General features: G+C 41.1%; 1 protein-coding gene across 11 annotated transcripts in view; it reads right to left on the bottom strand.

The window, feature by feature from the left end:
* The window catches only part of PRUNE2 (prune homolog 2 with BCH domain), a 271,726-nt gene that overhangs the window by 42,400 nt on the left and 206,517 nt on the right, over positions 1-22,809 (bottom strand). For all 11 annotated transcript variants that reach the window (XM_060300830.2, XM_070045737.1, XM_070045738.1 and 8 more), the window contains 2 exons: positions 7,420-7,499; positions 5,303-5,503 (listed from right to left, as the gene is read on the bottom strand). In XM_060300830.2, coding sequence (XP_060156813.1) covers positions 5,303-5,503; positions 7,420-7,499 — 281 coding nt within the window. The remainder of the gene's footprint in view (positions 1-5,302; positions 5,504-7,419; positions 7,500-22,809) is intronic.

The following is a 22,809-nucleotide window of genomic DNA, read 5'->3' as shown; positions in this document are numbered from 1 at the left end:
CGCCAGTACTACTGAGCCTGCGCTCTAGAGCCCGCAAGCCACAACTACTGAAGCCCGCACGCCACAACCACTGAAGCCCATGCGCCCTATAGCCTGTGGGCCACAACTCCTAAGCCCACGCACTGCAACTATTAAGCCCATGTGCCGCAACAGCTGAGCCCGCGTGACTAGAGCCCGAACTCCACAACAAGAGAAGCCACCGCAATGAGAAGCCCGCCCACCACGAGGAAGAGCAGCTCCCGCTTGCCGCAACTAGAGAAAGACCGCGTGCAGCAACGAAGACCCAACGCAGCCAGAAATAAAATAAAAAATTAAATTAAATTTTAAAAATATGAGAAAACTACTTTTAAAAAAAAATTCTTCTGCTACAACTATAAATTACCGTCCTCCCATTGCTATCATTTTCTCACTATTTGCAAAATTTTCCGGTCTCATTTAACTCTCTATCCCCAGGCCCTCCAAATTTAATGTTTGGTCTCATGCTCTCTTCACTAAGAAATGCTTGATTTTCTTTGTCTCCTTTTCTGAATAACAGGCTTTTCTCCCTGGCGACTGTTGAAGTCAATTAAGCCTTGGTACACAGGGGAGAAGTCAACTTGACCATTTTCTTTTGCCTTTGGTGAGAAGATGTAGTACACAGGCTCCTGAATATCCTGTGCTAACAGATCACAGTGGAGAGTCCACTGTTGGTGATCACACAGACTAACAAAAGATGAGGCAATGAGGCCAGCCGTGGCCTCCAGTAGGGACATACATCTGTAAAGGGGACTAGCTTTCTATGTTGTGATCTTGCACTGATAATGGGAACAGTCTGAAAATGCCTTAAAAGACATTCATTATGTTTGAACTTTTTTTTTTTAAGCCAAAGAGCCTCTTTATTTGTATTAAATGTTAGAAATCACTCCCAGGAAGAAAATGAGGTTAGGTATTATTCATGACGTATTTGATCACTAACATTAGGCATAATTGAATCCTGGACATGCTGTGTATTAATCTAGACTATTGATTTAGAGAACATTAGGTTGAATGTTACTAATTTAATTCGTAGGAGGAGTGCTTTCTAAATGACACTCATCGTTCAAGACATGTTTAGTATTATGCTAAATACCCAGAGATTTACAAACTAGCTTTGAATTTTCATTCCTAAGATACCTTTCATCGCTCCCTTTTATGTCACTTAGTATCCAATGTGGATTCAGGTTTGTTTGAGCCTGAAGTGTATATAGTTTTGGGGGAAGGGAGCTTTTTAAGGAAAATAATCTTTTCTTTTCTTTTTTTTCTTCAAACTTTTACAAAAGCATGTAATGATGTGAACATATTTCTAGGGACCCTTCCTGACAGAACGAAGCTTAAGTTCAGCTTCATCTTTTGCCAGTATCACAAACTGAGAAAATTCTTCACTTTTTTCCTGTTGAAGTATAGTTCAGTACAGTTGGAAAGAGCATAGCCGGGGTTCAAACACGGGCTTTCTCCATCTTCTTTGCTATTGTTAGAGTCCTAGGTACGTCTTAGTCCCAGGCAACAAGAGTAACTTGCTCAATGGTCTTCCGACTTCCATTTTTTCATACACTCTGCCCCCCCACCCCGGGTTTGCACTTTTACTTGTTAGAGGAAAGACATCCTGTACCCAGCTAAGAAAGTCTTTAAAGTTCTTCAGGTGACAACAGGTACGTAGTTAATTTGAATGTGAAAACTCAGCATACAAAAATACAAGGAAAAAATCATCCTTTCATACCACATTATCATTATGGCATAAGGTTGCTTGTGGGTAAAACAGAATAAGCCTAACGCTTGACTAGTTAATGTGCAGAGTTAAAACAGGGAATTGATTTTATAAGCTGGTTGCCTGTAGGCTGTGAAATAATGGAAGACTGCAGATAAGGAAGTTAAATGAAGTGACTATCTGATTATGTGGAAAAAATGTTAGGGCATCTTATTCACATAGGAAACTGTCTGTCATTAGGGGTTAGTTTTAGAAAAGATAGCTTAAACGAGGTCACTAAACATCGCTTAGCCTAGGAAGAAAAAATATAAGAGCACATAAGTGTTTCTTATAATGTTCTTATCAGAAATATTCAGGCTAAAACTCTCTATCATTTTTCCATTTCCCTTATGAAATGGCTTTGCTGAGACCTGAATTACGGTAAAAATAACTCTGCGGTTGGTTTGGAAAACAGAAATAGGTCATCATCAATTTTCTGACCTTTGATATTTTTAAGTTTATAGGATTAGTATAATAAAGTATTAAAAGAAAAAAAAAGCTCAGATCTCCCTTAATATGAAAGACTGGCCTGTTAAATCCTTCACTATCTACATATTTCTGATATCTTTGGCACTTCTAAATATCAAAGGAAGTCAAGCCTTAATTATGTCGGTACTTTGAATGACATTTGGACACAATTATTAAAGAAAATAGCTTGGGAGGGAAGACTAATTTAACATCTTTTGATAGTGAGCTTCAGAAATTTTCCGTAAGCAAAATCACACTGTGGGCAAATAACCTGGCAGCAGTGTTTGGTGAGCATCAACTGAATAAAACAGGCAAATGGTGTAAACATCCTTCAAGCACTTGAGAAATTAAGGGCCCTCAAGTCACCGCAAAATGGCTGGATAAAAGGGAATGTAGATGTGAGGCTGGGTCACCAGGCTTGACTTCAGGTACGCTAGCCTAACCTAGCAAAAGATCCTCCTGTTCACTGTCAGTATATTTATGGAGAGAGCATGGCCCAGGAGTCGGGGACAACTCAGGTTTTGAATGCTGGCTCTGACGTTTACTGGCTATGTGACCTTAGGTGAATTGCTTAACCTCTGGGGGTAACATAATACCTATTCATAGATGTGACGTGAGCATTAATATAGTTAATATTTATAATGCACCTAGCACAGATCCTGGCACACAGTAAGCACTGTGAAAAGTGTTCATTAAATAAAATTAATTACTGACCAAACACTCTTGAAAGCCTGTGCCTTAAAAACTCCAATTTTGTTTAGAATGTATATGCCTAGTTCAGAATGCTCACACAACAAACGAGAAAACCATGCAGCTTTCCAAACATTAATTTCATACTTTGGGACGCTAATGTATTCTCTCTTTATAGTCAGTTATCTGTATCTGCATGTTTATAAAATATAGCTATTCAGAGGCACTTTGTGTTTTCAGTGTTTAATGTTGTTGTTTTTAAAACAGTGTCTGAACATACATCCTTCATATGAAAATCAAGGTGGACTTAAAATTCAACTTACATTAAAATTCTCTCCTTTGAGTTTAAGACCTAAAAGCAGGGTTGTGGCTGTTAATCTGGTTCTTTCAGCATAACTGTGTCGACTAAATAAAAAGAACTGTGTCAGCAAGTGGCAGCTTTAATTACCAGTTTGCTCAGCCACCACCACTTTGCTTGACAGTTTTACTATTTATAAAAAGAAAAGGTTCAGATGTAGTGTGACACAGCTCTCCAGGGCAACAGGAAAGCACAGGGGGAGGAGAGGGAGGGGCGAGCAGGGTCCTGCCACAGCTGTCTTCTCTGGGATTTTAAGTTAATGCTTGACTTTTACACTTGAAGATCTATTAGCAGAAGAAAGGCTGGGAGAGCTGGGGTCAGCTGGAAAGGATGGAGTAGCTGGGGAAGAGTGACTGAGATGGCAGAAAAGAATATGAATTCAAGACCTTTCACCTCCTATTTGTGTATTTCAACCTACAGGGTCAAATATCCTGATAACTATAAAAATCCAAGAACATGATAAAAATGCAATATAAAATCTCTACTTAAACATGATCATCTGTAATACAAGTAGTTTAGCCACTTCCTGTTTTCTTAGCTTGAGGAAATAAAGCTTTACACTCTGTGAAGGCAGGGTCTGAATCTATGCTGGTTGTGGTTATAGCCCTGGTTGCTCAATGACCATTGGTTGACTTAAGTAATTTGATGATGCAAGTAATTTGATGATGACTCTCCTAATTTCATAACTGTGTTCTTCTATGAAAGAAACTGCTGGAATCAGTATAGCTCTAAATAAGTCAGGGCATCATTCAATTGTGGTATTTCTTTTTTAATCATTTTCAAAGTGTATCAAAGCAGTAGCTGTAGCCAGGATTCTCTTACTTTCAAATTCAAATACTACAAAGTCAGAGAATGCCACCCTGTAAAACTGAAACTACATGATGCCATTTTTTAAAGCAAGTGCTTTGTATCTGTATATATTTCTTAAACGCAATTTCATTGAGCAAGAGAAAGAACTAAAATAAGACTGGTAATCATATCAGGAGTGCCAGTGTTTGATCCAACAGCTTTTCATTTTCTCCCTTTTTTTTTTTTTGCGGTACGCAGGCCTTTCACTGTTGTGGCCTCTCCCGCTGCGGAGCGCAGGCTCAGCGGCCATGGCTCACGAGCCCAGCCGCTCCGCGGCATGTGGGGCCTTCCCGGACCGGGGCACGAACCCGTGTCCCCTGCATCGGCAGGCGGACTCTCAACCACTGCGCCACCAGGGAAGCCCCAATTTTCTTCCTTTTTATTTTTCCCCCAGCACACCCTGTCCCATCCTTCCTTCCTTCCTGCTTTATTGGGGATATAGCACTAAACATAAGAAAGTCCCTGACCTTGTGGAGCAGACATTCTAGTGGGAAGAGAAAGAAAATAGAGATGCAAGCAAATAGTTAAATGATACGATTTCAATTAGTGTGACACATGGAAAATAAAGTGAATACTGGGATAAAGAGTGACTAGGTGGTGGTGTGGGGAATGCCTTTGATTACAGAGGTCAGGGAAGGCCTCTGAGAAGATGACATCTGATTAAGTTCTGAATAAAGAGAAGGAGCCACCCAGGTAGGATCTGTGGGCAAGAACATTCCAGACAGTGGGAGCTTGTACAGAGAAACCGGTAAGCTCTAATTTTTCCACCTCTAATTTTATCTTCTAGATTAAATTCTCTTTCTCTGCAAACCCAGTCCCAGTTTTCTTATAACACAGCATGTAACATGGCCCTACATGTAACACTTGTAACACAGCACGTAACATGGCCCTACAACCCCAGCCAAGCACAAGGCCTGGCATAAAGTAGGGGTTTAACAAAGGAGTGATGGCTATGTATGACCTCTGTGAGCCATACCTGTTCTGTCAAGCTCTAAACCGTCAATCATGTCCACCTATGACCTGAGATACAAACAGAAGCTTCTAGAAATCACAGAAAAGAGCCACCAGCAACACAATGAGAGGTTTGTTCCTAAAGCCACCTAGATGACATTAGATAAGATTAGATAATCTTTCACTTTTCACTTAACTTTGGCCTTGCCAACTTGGCCACTTACCATGCCCAGTGTACTCAAAAGAATCTGCTTCATCAGGGGTGTCGAGTTCATCCACATTGATATCGATTTCGTCTGGACTGTCCAAGTTATCATCAGAGAGAACAGACCCTTCACTCTGATCCAGAGACAGATTGATATTTGGGGCTGTGAGTTTGATTCTCTGAGGATGACTGCCATTAAGATCCAGAGAATTAGGAGGTTCTAAAGAAGATAAAGAGCAACATTATTAGACCATATACACGGCTGCCAACAGTGGGTGTGGGCCCCAGTGAGAAACAGTGTTAAGGCCTTTCAGCAAAGGCACACCTGCTAAAAGTCCTCATGTGGGATTTAGACCCCACTCTTGGCCAGCAGGCCTCAGTACTGGCTCGCCCCGGCTACCTCAGCCCTGGCCATGCAGAAATAGGAAGTGGGAGCAGAGATCTAGTTTTTAGAACTGCCCTGTTCAGGTTTGAGAACTTGACATTGATACACTACTGAATCAAATTTTTTATGATGCATATTACTTAAGAAAAACAGTTAAGCTTTACACATAACTTATAGTGATTCATGGAGACTTTATTCCTCTGAAATGGAGGATACAAACTTTATCTGTAATGTTTACAGACAACCCAAAATACGTCTCTTTAGTTTCTGACATCTCTGTTGTGAACTTTCTTTGGCTTTTTTTTTTTTTTTGTAATAAAACTGAGGTACCCTCCCAGATTACATTCCTGGATCAAGCACTCATTAATTCTTATGCCAATATGGCTTGACATTGGTTCCTGTACCGTAGTGATAGTCTCCTCGTGTAAGGCTCATGGAATTAGCTCCCACTCTTTCACTGTAATATGCATCTTGCTGTTTAAGAGCCTTTCACTTAACAGAAGCAGAGCTGGAGAAGTCATTTTTAACCAAGTTGATCCCAACTAAACAATGTTAGAGAGATACCTTAACAAAACAATTTCAGGATTCCCTATCACAAAATGTTTTGAAGGCCATCTGGTATACCCATCAATTCTGGAATTCTAACTCTAGTCTTGTCTCTTGTCCTAAGGAAGCTGACACTGTTTCTTTGTCATTAAGATTTTTTTTTTTTTCTGTCTAGACAACACCTAAACTGTGTTCCATGTAATGTTTTTATGTATTACTTGAAAAAATGTTTCTATTGATCCGTCAGTTTGTAAAACATTGGGTTTCCATATTACAGGGATTCTCAGAGCTGTGCTGTCCAAAAGAAATTTTTTGTGATGGTAGAAATGTTATGTATATAACATTTTGGGGGGTTTTTGGGCCACGCCACGTGGCTTGTGTGATCTTAGTTCCCCAACCAGGGATCGAACCTGGGCCCCCTGCAGCGGAAGTGCAGATTTCTAACCACTGGACTGCCAGGGAATTCCCACAATTCACGTGAATTGTGGACCTTGAAGAGTGGAGCAGATGTACGGTGGCTACCATGCTTATTCGGCCATAGAACACTTAAGAATAGTTATGTCACATGATTAGTACTTTGAAGAATGCACTTTAAATACTCGGACAGAAATAAAAAATTGACTCCCTTCTTTCTCAATTCTAGGCTTGACTGATAATGTCAGGGTTCAGGATCTTGGTATGATCCTGTAGCTGGTACAGTGCAAAGGAGTGAACCTAGTACAGAGTGAGAGTCATATAGGTTGCCACTGAAATTTTTTAATTCCTTTTTGTATATGCCTTGGGTTGTAAAGCGTAGTTTGGGGTTTTTTGTTTGTTTTTCCTTTTTAATAATCAGGATACTGAGCATCCTTAATATTAAATCGCTAATTTTTAATATTCTCACACTTACGTATAAATTTGGGGAACTTAGATGTTAGAATTTGGTATTAAGATAAGCAGCAGCCAGTTATCACAGGAACTGAAAACATTGGCAGATCCAGGCACGGCCCAGTAGATAAAGGGTGGCCCACACTAGGTGATGATTCAAGTCAGCTCTGAAATTAACCACATCAAGCCTAACACCTTCCTCACACATATTTTTTTCCTCTCTTCACTTTTATCACTGATATCACAAGTTGGATGCACAGGAAATGGTTCTCTCACTGAATAATGAACACGTTTGGATATAGAACACTGCTGAAGAAAATGAATGAACGCTTTCTCACCAGGCCTCATGTCTGCCGCACTGGGACTCAGCATTCCCTCCTCAAAGGGGATGTCCATGCCCACATCCTCTAACAGTAATCTGAAAAAACAAACAAACAAACACAAAGCAAAGAGTGTAAAAAATTGTGTGGGATTTAATTTTCTTTGAAAAGGAAACCCAGAGATTCCAGGATGGCATTTTCAATAAACCAAGTATGTGTACTGAATCCATTGTAAGTGGCCCTAAATTAGAATACAGACTTTCTGCAGTTACTGTGAATGAGAACCACGGACTCGGAGTTTACTCTGTGCACAGAGTGAGTCACTTCTTCTGCCAGTTCTCATAAGTAAACACACCTCGAGTAAGAAATTCAGAAACAGGAGAAGCAAATAACTAATAAAATATACTTAAGGGGACATTTAATTTTTTTTCAACAAGGGATACAATATATATGCTTTGGAGTAAGTACAGACCTGACGTTGTATATATCTCTTCCTCTGTAAATTTGAGCATATTACCTAAACTGCGTGGACAGAGGAAAGCGTACTCTGCTGATCTGTTTGTAAAACAGGGATATACCACCTACCTCACTGAGTTGTTGAAAGATTAAGCAATGAATGTAAAGTGCCCAACATTCCTGAGAAGGTGCCAACTGATGTTATTTTCCTTCCTTCTTTGAATATTTAAAGATTCGTTGTGAAATATAAGTTGGTGAAGATGGTTCTGGTCATGAGTTACCATCTTTTCTCCCTAATCAGTGTTGAACCTGGGACTGTTGAACCCAGGACTTACCCACTTGGTAAGACTAGTGGAAGGGAACAGACAAATACTGGAGGAAACTGTGGCAAATCTATATGCTGTTGTAGGAAGCTGATCACTGTTCACAGTAAATTCCCCTTGACTTATTTTTATCTCCTGACCCTCGTTCAGTACATCCCCATTTATCATGATAATATATATATATATATATTTAACATCTTTATTGGAGTATAATTGCTTTACAATGGTGTGTTAGTTTCTGCTGAATAACAAAGTGAATCAGCTATACATATACATATACGCCCATATCCCCTCCCTCTTGCGTCTCCCTCCCACCCTCCCTACGATAATATATTTTTCTTCGTGGTGGCTTCCATGTAATTTTACTCATCTAGGGTGAATACCTCTGATGTAGACACTAATCTAAATTTAAACATGATAAACCTTAGTGTTAAAGTTCTAAATTTAATCCCTCCCTCCCTCTCTTACTGCGACTCCTCTCCACCTCAATCTGGGTCTACCAAACATTTGGAGTTTGCTTACCTGGATGATCAGTTTCTTCAGGATTCAAGTTAAACCCCTTATTGTTAACAAAGTCTATGACGTAAACAAAATCCTGTGTCTGTAGTGATAACTGTGCTTGCTTCATTTATTCAGCAAATATGTATCGAGTGTCTACTCTGTGCTAAGGATGTAGAAGAATGAAACAGACCAGCCTCATGCTTGTGGTGAAGATGGGATGATGGAGTTAAAATAATGAGGGGCTTCCCTGGTGGCGCAGAGGTTGAGAGTCCGCCTGCCGATGCAGGGGACGTGGGTTCGTGCCCCGGTCCGGGAAGATCCCACATGCTGCGGAGCGGCTGGGCCCTTGAGCCATGGCCGCTGAGCCTGTGCGTCCAGAGCCTGTGCTCCACAACGGGAGAGGCCACAGCAGTGAGAGGCCCGCGTACAGCAAAAAAATAAAAAATAATAATAATAAAAAATAATAATGAGGACTGTCACCAGCAATTCAGCACTGCTCCCCTGAGAGAAGTAAATGCCTGTGTCCTTACCCTCAACCCCACAGACCCCTTCAAAAACACAACCCCAGGGAGTTTCTTTCTCCATACACTTGTTGTGGCTTCTGCCCTATATGTTCTCTGAAATGAGTCCTGCACCCTAGTCGAAAAACAGTGAGCAAGGGGTCAGCCTGTGAGTCAAAGGCAATAAACGTATTGGCAGGAACAAGATAACCCTTGCCAGAGACGCACCGCATGGGGTGCAGCAAACCAGACTGTCCAGCAATGGAGGTGGGGTGGTAGGCAAAGAGAAGGCCTGCTCTAGGCCCCAGTTTGAAAGTCCTGGGACCCAGAGGGATAGCTGTCTAGGTTTCCCATGCTGTTGCGGTTTTTCAAATCTCCTTACAATGACCCCTCGTCATCTGAAGTGATCTGTGTGCGTTCTCTTTGACATCAACCCTGTAGTACCTGAAAAGTAGCAAAATGCTGCTGTTGAGAGCAGCTAGATTCAAATCTCAGCTCTACCCCTTACTGTGTGTCATATGGCAAGTTACTTAATCTTTCTGTGCCTCCATTTCCTCTCCAATAAAAGAGAGACTGTACAATGCCTGAAAAGAACACTGAAAGAAACGAATGTTATCTGCTTTATTGTAGTTCTTTTTGCTATTATAATTGCCTTCTCCATTAGCCTTGAAGCTTCATGAGGACAGAAACCATGTCTGTCTTCTTTACTATTACATCTCCAGCACCTGGTAGAAATAAATACCCGATAAATATGTGTTGGATTGAATTATTGAACTTGAAATCCCCTAAATGCACATGTACATTATTTTCTCTAGTTGCCTATGAGTCAACCTAAAAAAAAAAAAAAATGACATCATACCTACTTGCTTCAGAGAGCACATAAGGGTGCTGGCCTTAGCTCCAAGATAAATATGAAGGGTTTAAAAATAGACAGATAGTATCCATCTTAAAATTTTGTAGGTTTTGTTGATGTTTGTGAGTTATAGGCAACATCATGGAATAACTGAAAGGGTCCTGGATATGAGGTTATAGTCCTGGGTTACAGTTCTACGGTTAGTACTGACAAGCTCTGAGAAAATTAGCTGACCGTCTTTGTGATTTTAAATGAAGCTAATGAATACAGAATATTACAGTGACTGTGGAGAATAAACAATAACTAGAATACATGAGAAAATACTCTGGAAATTATCAGGCATTCACTAAGTGTAAGGTATTGTGTTCCCTCATTTTAAACATCATAGCAGGATCAGTGATTTAACAGAAGTCTGTGTCATGGTTGGACAAAACATATATTAAGGTTATTAAAATTGGGGTTTCAGCCTCGGTAAGGGAAAATTTCAGTGCTGCACAAATCTCCACAGAGCCTATAAGTGCCCTGGACTCACTGAAGTTAGTAAATAGAGCCTTTGTCTCTCAGCGCCCCTTTACGGCACAGAGACGCAGTTAAGAAAGTGCTAGAAAACCAGAGGCGGCATACCTGAGGGAAAAGAGAAGCTGAAGCTGTGACCAGGCAGTGATAGGAAGAGAGGGACTCACAAATCCACAGATATTACAGAAGGCCGTGGGGAGTTTTTAGGAAACCCCAGGGACAGAGAAGGAACGCTGCACCACAACAGCCCAGAGGCAAACCTGGCAGAAACCCAAGTTGTGCTCACTGTAAATACTTCAACCACATTCATACATTAGGTCTATAAATATTTGTAGAAATGAAGTGGCCAGAGTAGTTGGCGATGGAACAGCATGGAGTTTTACCAATGGGAATGGAAGCCTCTTGGGATCTGTTAGGTAACAAATCAGTCCATAGTGAAGGTTAAGTATTTTACCTTACCCAACTGTAGTCACTACCTAATTAGGGGTTTTCTCTGTACGGAAGGGAGCTACCCAACAGGCTGGGGGTGTTATAAACACTGAGTCTGACACTACTATTGCTGACCTCCCCAACAGATGCTTGGCTCCACGTCGCCATCTAGAGGACGGATCCAGAACTGTTTGCTGGGCGGTTTTATAAACATTATCGCTCTTCACCAAATAGTTCTGGCTCTCCGCCTTTTGTCCTCCTCTGAAATTAGGGTGGCCATGTGACTTGCTTTGATCAATGAAACGAGGGCGGAAGTGGCAGGTGTCACTTCCGGGCAGAAGAATTAGGACCAAGTGTAGGTGCCACGTGCTGTTCCCCGCCTTGGTGCCTATGGAGGAGCTCAGAACAGGGGCTGGGAGGAGAAGAGCCCCTACTGGATAAAGATCGTTGGATATATGAGCAAGAAAGAAATCTTTTTGTTTTGCCCTGAGATATTGGGTTTCTCTGTTACCACGTGCTAATCCAGCCCATTCTGAGCAGTACAGCTGTTTGTTTTGAAGGGAATATCTGACTGGCACTATGCCCTGACTTGGATTACCCAAATCAGGGCATTTCCCACATTCTCAACCCAGGCTCAGGGTGATGATAAACATCTTCTTGTCTAGGTTTGCTTAGCATATAGGAACATTTTTTTAAATGAGGACAAAGCTCAGAAGACCACCAACTGCTTTTCAAGCATTCTATAAACTTGAATATGAATATAGCACCTTTATGGGTTTCTCATAGCCACCTAGCCCTTGTCAATTTACTTAATATTTTTCTTTAAATTGACTTAAGTTTGTTTTGAAAGGAAGGGTTGTTATCACTGTATGTAAGGAAACTTAGAGTCACTCACCTAAAATAGTCACATAAATTAAATATAATCAAAATAAAACAATGCTATTAAATTCAAGCTAGAAACCCCTGGGCTCTCCCTCTGAGACTTTTCTTTATTTGCTAAAAAAAAAAAAAAAAAAAAAAAGAGGGATCAGAAAGTGTCTGGCAAGGTGTAATGTCATTTATCATTATAAATCCAAAGAAATGCTATATAAGACAGAACACCCTAAAAGTAATTAATACATTTCCAAACTTGAAAGAGACTGGGGGAAATCCCCAGGTGCTGGAAATGAAGAGTTATTCTAGAAAGCTGATGAAAGGTAGCCTGCAGGATTTTGGACTGGACATAGGCCTTTGGGCCCCACAGGAGAAGTGACCTCCAGGTGCTGGAAGAAACGCCTAGACCCTGAACTTCTAAATAAGGCCGTGGCCCTTAAAAAGCGGCCCTATTAATGAAAGAGGGATGAGAACAAACTCTATCCTCTGGCCTTGGAAAGCACAGTCTGCCTGGAATCTTGGGTGGAAAACTAAAAGCAACCTATGAGAATTAGAGACACTGCTTGTATGCCAAGTATGTCTTGATTTATATTACCTGAATGATGGAGGAAACGCAAGTCAAAAGATTAAAATGAAAATTCACCTAGGACCATTGAAGGCCTCGAGTCCTAGGGTTCCAAAAGAACCAAATACGAAACCACTTAATGGTGCTACTTCTACTCTCTAGGATTCACTGGAAATCCACTTAGGAGAAAGAAAAAACCCTCTGAAAGGTGAACCCACACCAACACCCTCACCCACGCCCACCAAACTACTAACTAAACTACGGAAAAACACTATGGGGGATTGCCAGCAGATGCTGTAAACAGAAGAACTAGCAATAAATCTTTAGAAAAAACACAAAAAGCAATATGAAAGAGATTATAATAATTAAAGAATAATTTTTAAAACTTCGTGGTGTTGAAGCACTGAGATTTGGGGTTGTTTGTCATAGCAGGCAGTGCCATTTACCCTGAGCAGCCATGCTGGCTAGAAAAGGGAACATCTAGGGCTTCCCTGGTGGCGCAGTGGTTGAGAGTCTGCCTGCCGATGCAGGGGATGCGGGTTTGTGCCCCGGTCTGGGAAGATCCCACATGCCGTGGAGCGGCTGGGCCCGTGAGCCATGGCCGCTGAGCCTGCGTGTCCGGAGCCTGTGCTGCGCAACGGGAGAGGCCACAACAGTGAGAGGCCCACGTACCGCAAAAAAAAAAAAAAAAAAAAAACAGGAACATCTAAAAATAATAATGCAGAAGTGTTGATGATAAAGTGATATAAAAAGAAATATCAGAAAAACAACAGCCACAGGAAAGCAATTGTCACAATATTAGTAGCAAACAAAATAGACTTCAGGCAGAAAAGCATTATTAAGGCTTAAGAAAGTTATTACTTTATGATAAAAAGAGGAATTTCTCAGAAGATATATTGACCCAGAGCCAATATGCTTTTAACAACACAGGCCAAAAAATCGAATATAAATTATAAGGAGAAATTAACTTCATGGGGGGAAATTTGAATGTCTCAAGAATTTAGGAATCAATCTGAAAAAATGCATAAAGATACAGAAGATCTGAACAAAGTACTAACATAGCTTGGTCTAATGGACAGATCGGCACTCAAGAAAAATACACAATTTTTTCAAACTCATGAAAACTATGTAGAATGTCTTGTAAAATACCAAAAGTCAACATTGCGTGTACCTTATTTTCTGACTTCAGGGCCATATATAAGAAATCAATCATAAAAAGACTGTGGAAATTTAAAAACACATCTGTAAGTAAATGAACAATAAAGCCCTACGTGTCAAAACTTGTGAAAGCAGCTAAAGAAATTCCTAGAGGAAAATAAATAGCCTTGAACTCAGATATTAGAAAAGAAAATGGATGAATTATCTAAGGGCTCAACTCAATCGAGAAGTTGGAAAAAGAACCGTGCTCCTGGGTGATTCAGTGCTATTTATACTGAATCTGGGCACCCCTCTAATCACAAATACCACCAAGTGGGGAACAGTGACGTAAATAGAATCTTCCAATTTGAGAATGGATCCCATGTATATTAGTAGATTTTGTGTCTCTGGTACTTCTGCTTCTTAATAAAGAAACTAGCGCGCAGTAGCACGGCGGTCCTGACACCAGAGTAAAAGATCAACTGAAAAAGGAAAATTTTGGGACCTGGTTATATGCACCCTCTTGAGTTTAGACCAGGTACAAAGGTAAGCCCATTCTACATTGTATATCCTTCCAGCATTTATGAATCTGGAGGGATTTAACTGTTGTAGGATTAGCTTTGTCCGAGATCAGTTTCTTTTTAATAGCGAATGAGCAGTGAACCGAGACTTAGCGCACACACAACACTTCTAGATTCTAATGTTTCCTGGCGGGCATGCACACCCAGCAGCAGGCAACAGCCCTTTTAGGGAATAATCATTCTTATAAGACTGACCACTAAAAAATACAGCTCCATAGAAATAGGGTAGCAGGTTAAGGATGTTAATTGTTCTTTAGAAAAATACCATATGGTTATGCTGATAAATTTTGGGAAATGATTACATAAAGAGAGAGTTCCCTTGTGACTGACTTCATAAGTCACTTTCTCTAGGAGTGGAGATAAAATGAAAAGAAAAAAAAAAGAAGAAACAAAACCTTTCATGAGGTGCTTGCCTGCTTTTGTTGAGTACATAAATTAGCCCTTTAAAGACCAATGGTTGGAGAGTTGCCATTTCAGGATTCTTGTCTGATAAAGTAGGCTGGACAATTTAAGATAAGGATACATGCCACCCTGTGTGCCCCAGGGCACTTATCACATTACTCAACTGGGAGGCAAGGCAGAGGCACTGGGGTTCACACTCAGGTTAATCCAGCTGATACCCAGGAAAGGATGGGCGCTTAGGTCCCACAACAGGAAGCTGGGTTTGAGCCCATGAAATGAGGCTCTTGTCAACAATTAGCTACCCCACTGGGCCTCACTCACCCTAGAAAAGATAAGTGTGGTGACTCCTATAAGTCAGCCAGCTGAGGCAGATAAGGAAGGGGGTGAGAATAGGGAAAGGAGATGACAAAAAACTAAAGGAACACAAGCACTGGGCACTCACCCAGTTACCACCTTCTCTAGGGATTTTGCAAAACCCCACAAACCACAGCCATCTGTTCTCATGTTCTCAGAGGAGAGAAACATTATACAGTCTCCTTACACAGGGCTGAATTCTCAAAATTTTTTTTGCAGGTAGCAAAAATCACTTGCTGTCCAAATGACCCTTGAATTATAGCATATGTCGTTTTGTATAAAATCCTCTGTAGTAAACCTTATGAGCCCTAAAGTTTGAGGAACACAGCAGGAATAGAAGGAAAGCCTAAATAGCATTTCAAACATTTCTTTTCAGATAATAATTCATTAAATCCTTGGCCGTGAACAGGGCTGCATGGAGAATTCTACCTCTTGCCTGCAGGGTATATATTATTCTCTTTTTCACATGTTTTCTAAAACCTTAAGACATATCAATATTTGTTACTGAGAAGATTCAATTAAATGGCATAATCTCACACTGGGAAGGGGCATATACTTGGTTCTGAAGCGAATCTACAGTTCATAACTTGGATTACTCACAGGCATTTAAAATTCAACACGTACAAAACTGAATTCAGCATCTTCCTCTGCACAGATCTGCTACATCCTACATTCTCTGTGGTAGTTTTAAAAAAGTGTCCACAAATTCTTTGACATTCCTTTCAAAAGTTGGAGCCTAACACCCCCCCTTTCCTTAAGTGTGGACTGAACTTGGTGACTTGCTTTTAAAGAACAGAATAAGGTAGATGTGACAGTGTGTGACTTGTCAGACTAGGTCCTAAAAAGCACGTGGCTTCCTCTTTGCTCTCTCTTGGATCACCCACTGTGGGAGAAGCCTGCTGCTGCCATGTCCTAAGGATGTTCAGGAAGCCCTATGGAGAGATCCAGGTGGTGAGGAACCAGGGCTTCCTGTAAAAATCCAGGAAGGAACTGAGGCCTCCTGCCAATAGCCATGCGGGTGGGTCACCTTGGAAGCAGATCCTCCAGCCCCCATGGAGCCTTCAGATGACTGATGTCTCGACAGCAACTTCATAAGAGACCCTGAGTCAGAATCACCTAGCTAATCTGCTCTTAAATTCCAGACACAGAAACTGTGAGAGAAAAAATGCTGTTTTAAGCTGCTAAATTTCGAGATAATTTATTACACAGCAATGGTCAGCTAATACCTTCCCCATCCCCGTGAATGTCCCTACCAATCACCTGTGAGCTCGCAATCCCCAAACTGGCAATCATTCTTAATTTCCTTCTTTTTCTAATATTCCTTCCCAATCCAGTTGACCATCCTGACCATCCAGTCTTATACATTTGCAACCTCCTCTCCTCTTTATTTTCACTGCTAAGACCTTAGTTCAAGTTCATTTTTTCCTTGCAGAAACCTGTTTCTGATTTTACTCCCCACCCCCTTCAAATTGCTCACTCAGTATCTAACCATCTCAATCTAACCTTCTTGTTTCAGTCCTTTCATGTCCCCACTGTCTCAAGGGAAGGGTCCTGGCTCCAGAGAATGGCTCACCAGGCTTCACGGTCTGGCCTTCCAGGCCGAACTCGAGCCTCCTCTCCCATCGCTCACTCCCCAGTTGGTTCTTGCTTGTCTTCTAGAACTCAGCTTAGACATCTCAGCCTCACCCCACACAGCTGGGTCAAGTCCAACAGTACCCTGAGCTCACATTAAGTGGGTATTTTTCATGATTTACAACCATCTATTCCTAACTTCTCTGGCCCCACCCTCCCCATTCCTCCCCACTCTCATCCCCCCTCCACACATGCACACAGAGGTCCTTGAAGGCAAGCACTCCCAGTGCTTAGCAGAGGGCCTAGCATGTGGTGGAGGGGAATAACTAACTATTGAATAAACACCCTTATTTAGAGACGGGAGGATGCCCTACTTCTCTAGCAGAGTGTTCCTCATAAGGTCTCACCACATATTGGAACTTGACCACTCAAATTGTCTACCAACAAATTACGTTTGATAACAAGTTAAGCTTTCTTCAAAACATAATTTAGAAATGCGAGGTGACTCTTACAGAAGTCATATCACAAAGGAGTAATTGCTCTAAACATAATAAGGTGAAGTTCACCCAGTGTAGAGTTTACAGTGCCCTCTTCCACAATGACAAAAGCACCTCTCAGATGCTATTAGGAACGACCCGGTGCGGGGCAGGGGCGGGGGGGGGGCGGGGAGGATGGGCATGTTAAGTAAGGATGAGGTTCTTGCGAAATGAGGCGGAGGAGGAGTGGACAACCGTTTGTCTTCAGAAATGAAGAGTCTTTAGGGCGAGAGTCAGCAGCTCCTGTAGGATGACCAAGTGACCAGAGTCTCAGCACAGACTCCTGCAGCCCTGCCCACCCTCCACTTCAGCAGCTCAGCACCTCCTGGAATTTCTCTTTTGTGCTGACTAGTCTGTAGATACCTCCCTGCCCTCCCATCCTGCCCGAGGGGATATGCTCACAAGGATTCCTCTCCCCAGCAGTGCAATGCAATGGCTGCACTGCCTTGGTTTTACTTCCCCTCAGTCGCTCAAGAGTGTGGACAGTCTGGCACCAGAAATACAAACAACAGGGCCCTACAGAGCCACTCTTCCAACTGCTGCGCAAGCAGTTATATTTGTTGATCCCTAGGGCGTGGCAGGGGAGTTAAGTCTTTGACTTCTCTAGAGCTGGGGTCGGCAAAGTTTTTCTGTAAAGGGACAGACACTAAATTTGTTACGTTTTGCAGGCCACACAGTCTCTATCATAACTACTCAACTTTGCTGTAGCACAAAAATAGCCGTAAGATATGTAAATGAAGGGGCGTGGCTATGTTCCAATAAAACTGGGTAGAAAAATAGGTGGCCAACTAACTAGATTTGACCTGGAGGCCATAGTTTGCTGACCCCTGTTCTAGATGAAAACAACTTGAATACAATTTCATTTCTCAAAAGAGAACGCTCTTAGACTGTTGGTGGGAATGTAAATTGATGCAGCCACTAGGGAGAACAGTATGGAAGTTCCTTAAAATACTAAAAATAACATTTCTCCAAAGAAGAAATACAGATGGCCAACAGGCACATGAAAAGATGCTCATCATCACTAATTATTAGAGAAATGCACATCAAAACTACAGTGAGGTATCACCCCACATCAGTCAGAACGGCCATCATTAAAAAGTCTACAAATACCAAATGCTGGAGAGGGTGTGGAGAAAAGGGCACTGTCCTACACTGTTGGTGGGAATGTAAGTTGGTGCAGCCACTGTGGAAAATGGTATGGAGGTTCCTCAGAAAACTAAAAATAGAATTACCATATGATCCAGCAATCCCACTCCTGGGCATATATCTGGACAAAACTATAATTCAAAATGATACATGCACCCCTATAGTTCATAGCAGCACTATTCACAATAGCCAAGACATGAAAATAACCTAAATGTCCATCAACAGAGGAATGGATAAAGAAGATGTGGTACATATATACAATGGAATACTACTCACCATAAAAAAGAACGATATATTGCCATTTGCAGCAACATAGATACAACTAGAGATTATCATACTAAGTCAGAGAGACAAATACCATGTGATATTTTTAATATGTGGAATCTAAATATGACACAAATGAACCTATGTATGAAACAGAAGCAGAGTCACAGATATAGAGAAAAGACTTGTGGTTGCCAAGGGGGAGGGGTTTGGGGGAAGGATGGAGTGGGAGGTTGGGGTTAGCAGTGCTTTTATATATAGAATGGATATATAACAAGGACCTACCTACTGTATAGCACAGAGAACTATATTCAATATCTTATGATAAACCATAATGGAAAAGAATATATAAAAAAGATGTGTATATGTGTGTGTGTGTATATATATATATATATATGTATGTATGTATAACTGAATCACTTTGCTGTACAGTAGTAATTAACACAACATTGTAAATCAACTATACTTCATTTAAAAAAAAAAACAACCAAAAATAGTTACCACTCCTGTGCATATATCCAGAAGAGACAAAAACTCTAATTTGAAAAGATACATGCAACCCAATGTTCACAGCAGCACTATTTACAATAGCCAAGACATGGAAACAACATAAATATCCAATGACAGATGAATGGATAAAGAAGATGTGGTATATATATATATATATATATATATATATATATATATATATATACACACAATGGAATCATAGCCATAAAAAAGAATGAAATAATGCCATTTGCAGCAACATGGATGGACCTAGAGATTAGCACACAGAGAAAAACTAATCCCATATAAGTGGAACCTAAAAAAATAATACAAATGAACTTATTTTCAAAACAGAAATAGACTCACAGACATAGAAAACAAACTTATGGTTACAAAAGGGGAAGTGGGGGAGGGATAAATTAGGAATTAGGGAGTAACAGATACACACTACTATGTGTAAAATAGATAAACAACAAGGACCTACTGTATAGCTCAGGGAGCTATATTCAATACCTTGTAATAACCTATAATGGAAAAGAATCTGAAAAGGAATACATATATATATTCAGATATGTATATATGTCTACATATATATATGTATATGTCTGTGTGTGTGTGTGTGTATATATCTGAGTCACTTTGCTACACACCTGAAACTAACACAACATTGTACATCAACTATACTTCAATTAAAAAAAAAAAAAGGGGCTTCCCTGGTGGCGCAGTGGTTGAGAGTCCGCCTGCCGATGCAGGGGACACGGGTTCGTGCCCCGGTCCGGGAAGATCCCACATGCCACGGAGCGGCTGGGCCCGTGAGCCATGGCCGCTGAGCCTGCGCGTCCGGAGCCTGTGCTCTGCAACGGGAGAGGCCACAACAGTGAGGCCCACGTACCACAAAAAAAAAAAAAAAAAAAAAGACCTTGGGGGAAGTATCTAACCCAATCTTTGAGAGCTTCTTGCCATCTGTCTCTTCGGGAGGTAAGAGTGCTTTGCACCATTTTGCCCTCAGCTTTGAACCCTAGTTGTCTATTTCACTGAATAAACTAAAGGAAACATAGTCTAATTTAATATTCCACTAAAGGAATTTTTCCACTCAAATAATTTATTATTTTTTGTAAAAGTATAAAGGATAATCTAAATGCTCAACAGGGGAGTGATTAAATATAACATGAAATGCATCACTGTATATCAATGCAAAAAATTTCTAAATGTATTGACATGGGATGGCCTCTAAGATATACTTAATAAATCAAATTACAAGGTGGTATGTTTAGAATGATGTAATTTGTATAAAGTTATGCACATTTATACATGTTTAGGCACAGACAATATCTAGAAGGAATAGAAATTATTAATTTCTATTAATAATTTAATTAATTAATAGGGGCTATGTATAGGGAGCAGTTTAGGGAGAAAGGGATTTTTTTACTTTTTATTTATTTACTCTTCTGTGTTTTTTCAATTTTTAAAATACCAGCATGGGCAACAGTTTAAGATAAAGAGGTAATTTAAATATAATAATATTCTCTACGAGTTTCTAGAAATCCTCACTTGGACAATTTCCAGCTGACATTAGAAATAATTAAGTGCTTCGTTAGTAGTAATTTCAGTTGTTTATCAGCAGCAATAGTATGCTGTCACGTCCCACTGCCATAGTATCAGGGCTTTCAATGTTTTCCAAATAAAAGTAGGGAGGAGCAGGCATAGAAAGCTGAAATATTAGCATCACTGAAGAAAGGGAGGAGTTTAGCCTTTGATAAGCGGGCCTTGGCAGAGGGGCGGCTACCCCCTCGGGCCACATGTCTGTCATTTCCCTTCAGCCTCACCGGTATCTTCTGAAGGTCTGATCTCTGCAAGACAGTGGGGATATTAAAATAAATAAGCCACAGCCACTACCTGCTCCTCTTGGCCACTGCTGATTCATTTATCTTTTGCAGTAGGTTGTTTTAAATTTATCGAATTCTACACTTTTGCAGTCTGTATCTGCACTCTATCTTTTAATAGTTTCTCTTTTTCCAATCGTCTGTTCTTTTCACTTTGGTTCCTTTTACTGTCTCTTTATTTTCTTAGATTTGCTGCTTTCTGTTTTTCAGTTTTGAATTTTGTTTCCTAAAACAATATTTTTCTAGGTTCTGAAAATTTTACCATTTCATTTATGTTCTTTTTTCCTTAAAGAAAAACAACCTCCTTGATTCTATGTAGTATCTCTCTGTCTTTATACATTTGAAATAACATTGTGTGTTTTGGTTTTTTTCTTAAATAAATTTATTTTTCATTTTTGGCTGCTTTGGGTGTTCGTTGCTGCGCGCGGGCTTTCTCTAGTTGTGGTGAGCGGGCTTCTCATTGCGGTGACTTCTCTTGTTGCAGAGCACAGGCTCTAGGTGTGTGGGCTTCAGTAGTTGCAGCGCATGGGCTCAGTAGTTGTGGCTTGTGGGCTCTAGAGCGCAGGCTCAGTAATTGTGGCACACAGGCTTAGTTGCTCCACAGTATGTGGGATCTTTCCAGACCAGTGCTCGAACCCGTGTCCCCTGCATTGGCAGGAGGATTCTTAACCACTGCACCACCAGGGAAGTCCCAACATTGTGTTTTTGATTGCATCCTTTTAAGGCATCATTTTCTGTTTGCTGTTTGCCAGATGATGAAACTGGGGCAGAGAATAAAAGCATTTTCATCTGGTTGGGCCAACAGTTGGCTCCTAGAGGGTCAGCTGGTATTCTGTGCCCCACAGAATCCCCGGGGAGCTGAGAGCACTGCCTGGCACCTGGCACCTAGTGAGCTTTTGTTGAATAAATACATGCTGGAAGCTCCAGAATTCTGTGCCTTCGGTAACATCACCCCATTTTTATTTTCTGTATTTCCTTCCTGGTGGCCCAGTTGCTCCTTGCTTTCCTCGAGCATAAAGTTCCTTTATCTTTTCATTCCCACACAGTCCCTGGCTGTGGTTGAAAATGGAGTCACCTCTCAGACCCCGGGGACCCCAGGAAGCGGGCGTATTTCTGGAATCTACTCCCGCTATCAGCTCCCCATGAGCTCAGGCCTGTGACTGACAGGGACAGACACAGAAACGGACACATGAGGAGGACTTGTGCCTGAGGGTTCCAAACCGTCCTGCTGGCAAAAGACACACAGAAGGGGTGCTTCCGGTCATTTGTTTAAGCCAGCGCTTCCCAAAGCCTGCGCCCAGAGGAGAGGGTCTACAGACCCTGAAGGACAGCTCTGTACCCAGTGAGCTTGGGAAACACCGAATAGCCTGCCCTCCTTTTGGGACTTTATAACGCATGTGAACTCATCATAGACTCTGAGATGTTCTACAGAAGGTAAAAATGTTTGATTTTGTTTACCTTGTTTTTGACCAAGGTATCTTTTTTTCTTCTTTTCTCTCCCTTCCCTCCTTCCTTCCTTTCTCTCGTAACATGTTAATACAGGACAAAATTGGGGAAGCACAGCTCAGAGATATAACCCAGTGAGATGTGTGGGCCTCTCTGTACATCTGCACATCTTGGCCTACATCTACCAAGAGTCTAACAGATGCAGCCTGAACTCCTATATGCTTTTTCTTCTTCCATAAAGAGTACAGGATAGCAACTAAAGTCTCAGACTCTGGAATCAGATCACCTGCACTTGAATCCTACTCTGACCTTTTTAAATGTGTGACATTAGGTAAGATGCAGAATTCCCCTCTGTGTCTCAGTTTCCTCATCTATAAATGGGGAAACTATCAATACCTACTTCAGGGGCTGTTGCAAGGATTAAACGAGTTGATTAAGTAAGGGTAGAGAATACTGCCTGGCACATTTTAGCTGATGCTACAGGAGGGTTAGATACTGCTGCTGTTATTTTTTCAGTAATTCTGCTAAAAATTAGAATAGAAAAGTGGTTTTCAAAGGCAGTACCTCAGGTCACAAGAGCAT

This window comes from Globicephala melas, chromosome 6, assembly GCF_963455315.2.
Source record: "Globicephala melas chromosome 6, mGloMel1.2, whole genome shotgun sequence".
NCBI lineage: Eukaryota > Metazoa > Chordata > Mammalia > Artiodactyla > Delphinidae > Globicephala > Globicephala melas.
This window is presented reverse-complemented; position numbering and strand designations above follow the sequence as displayed.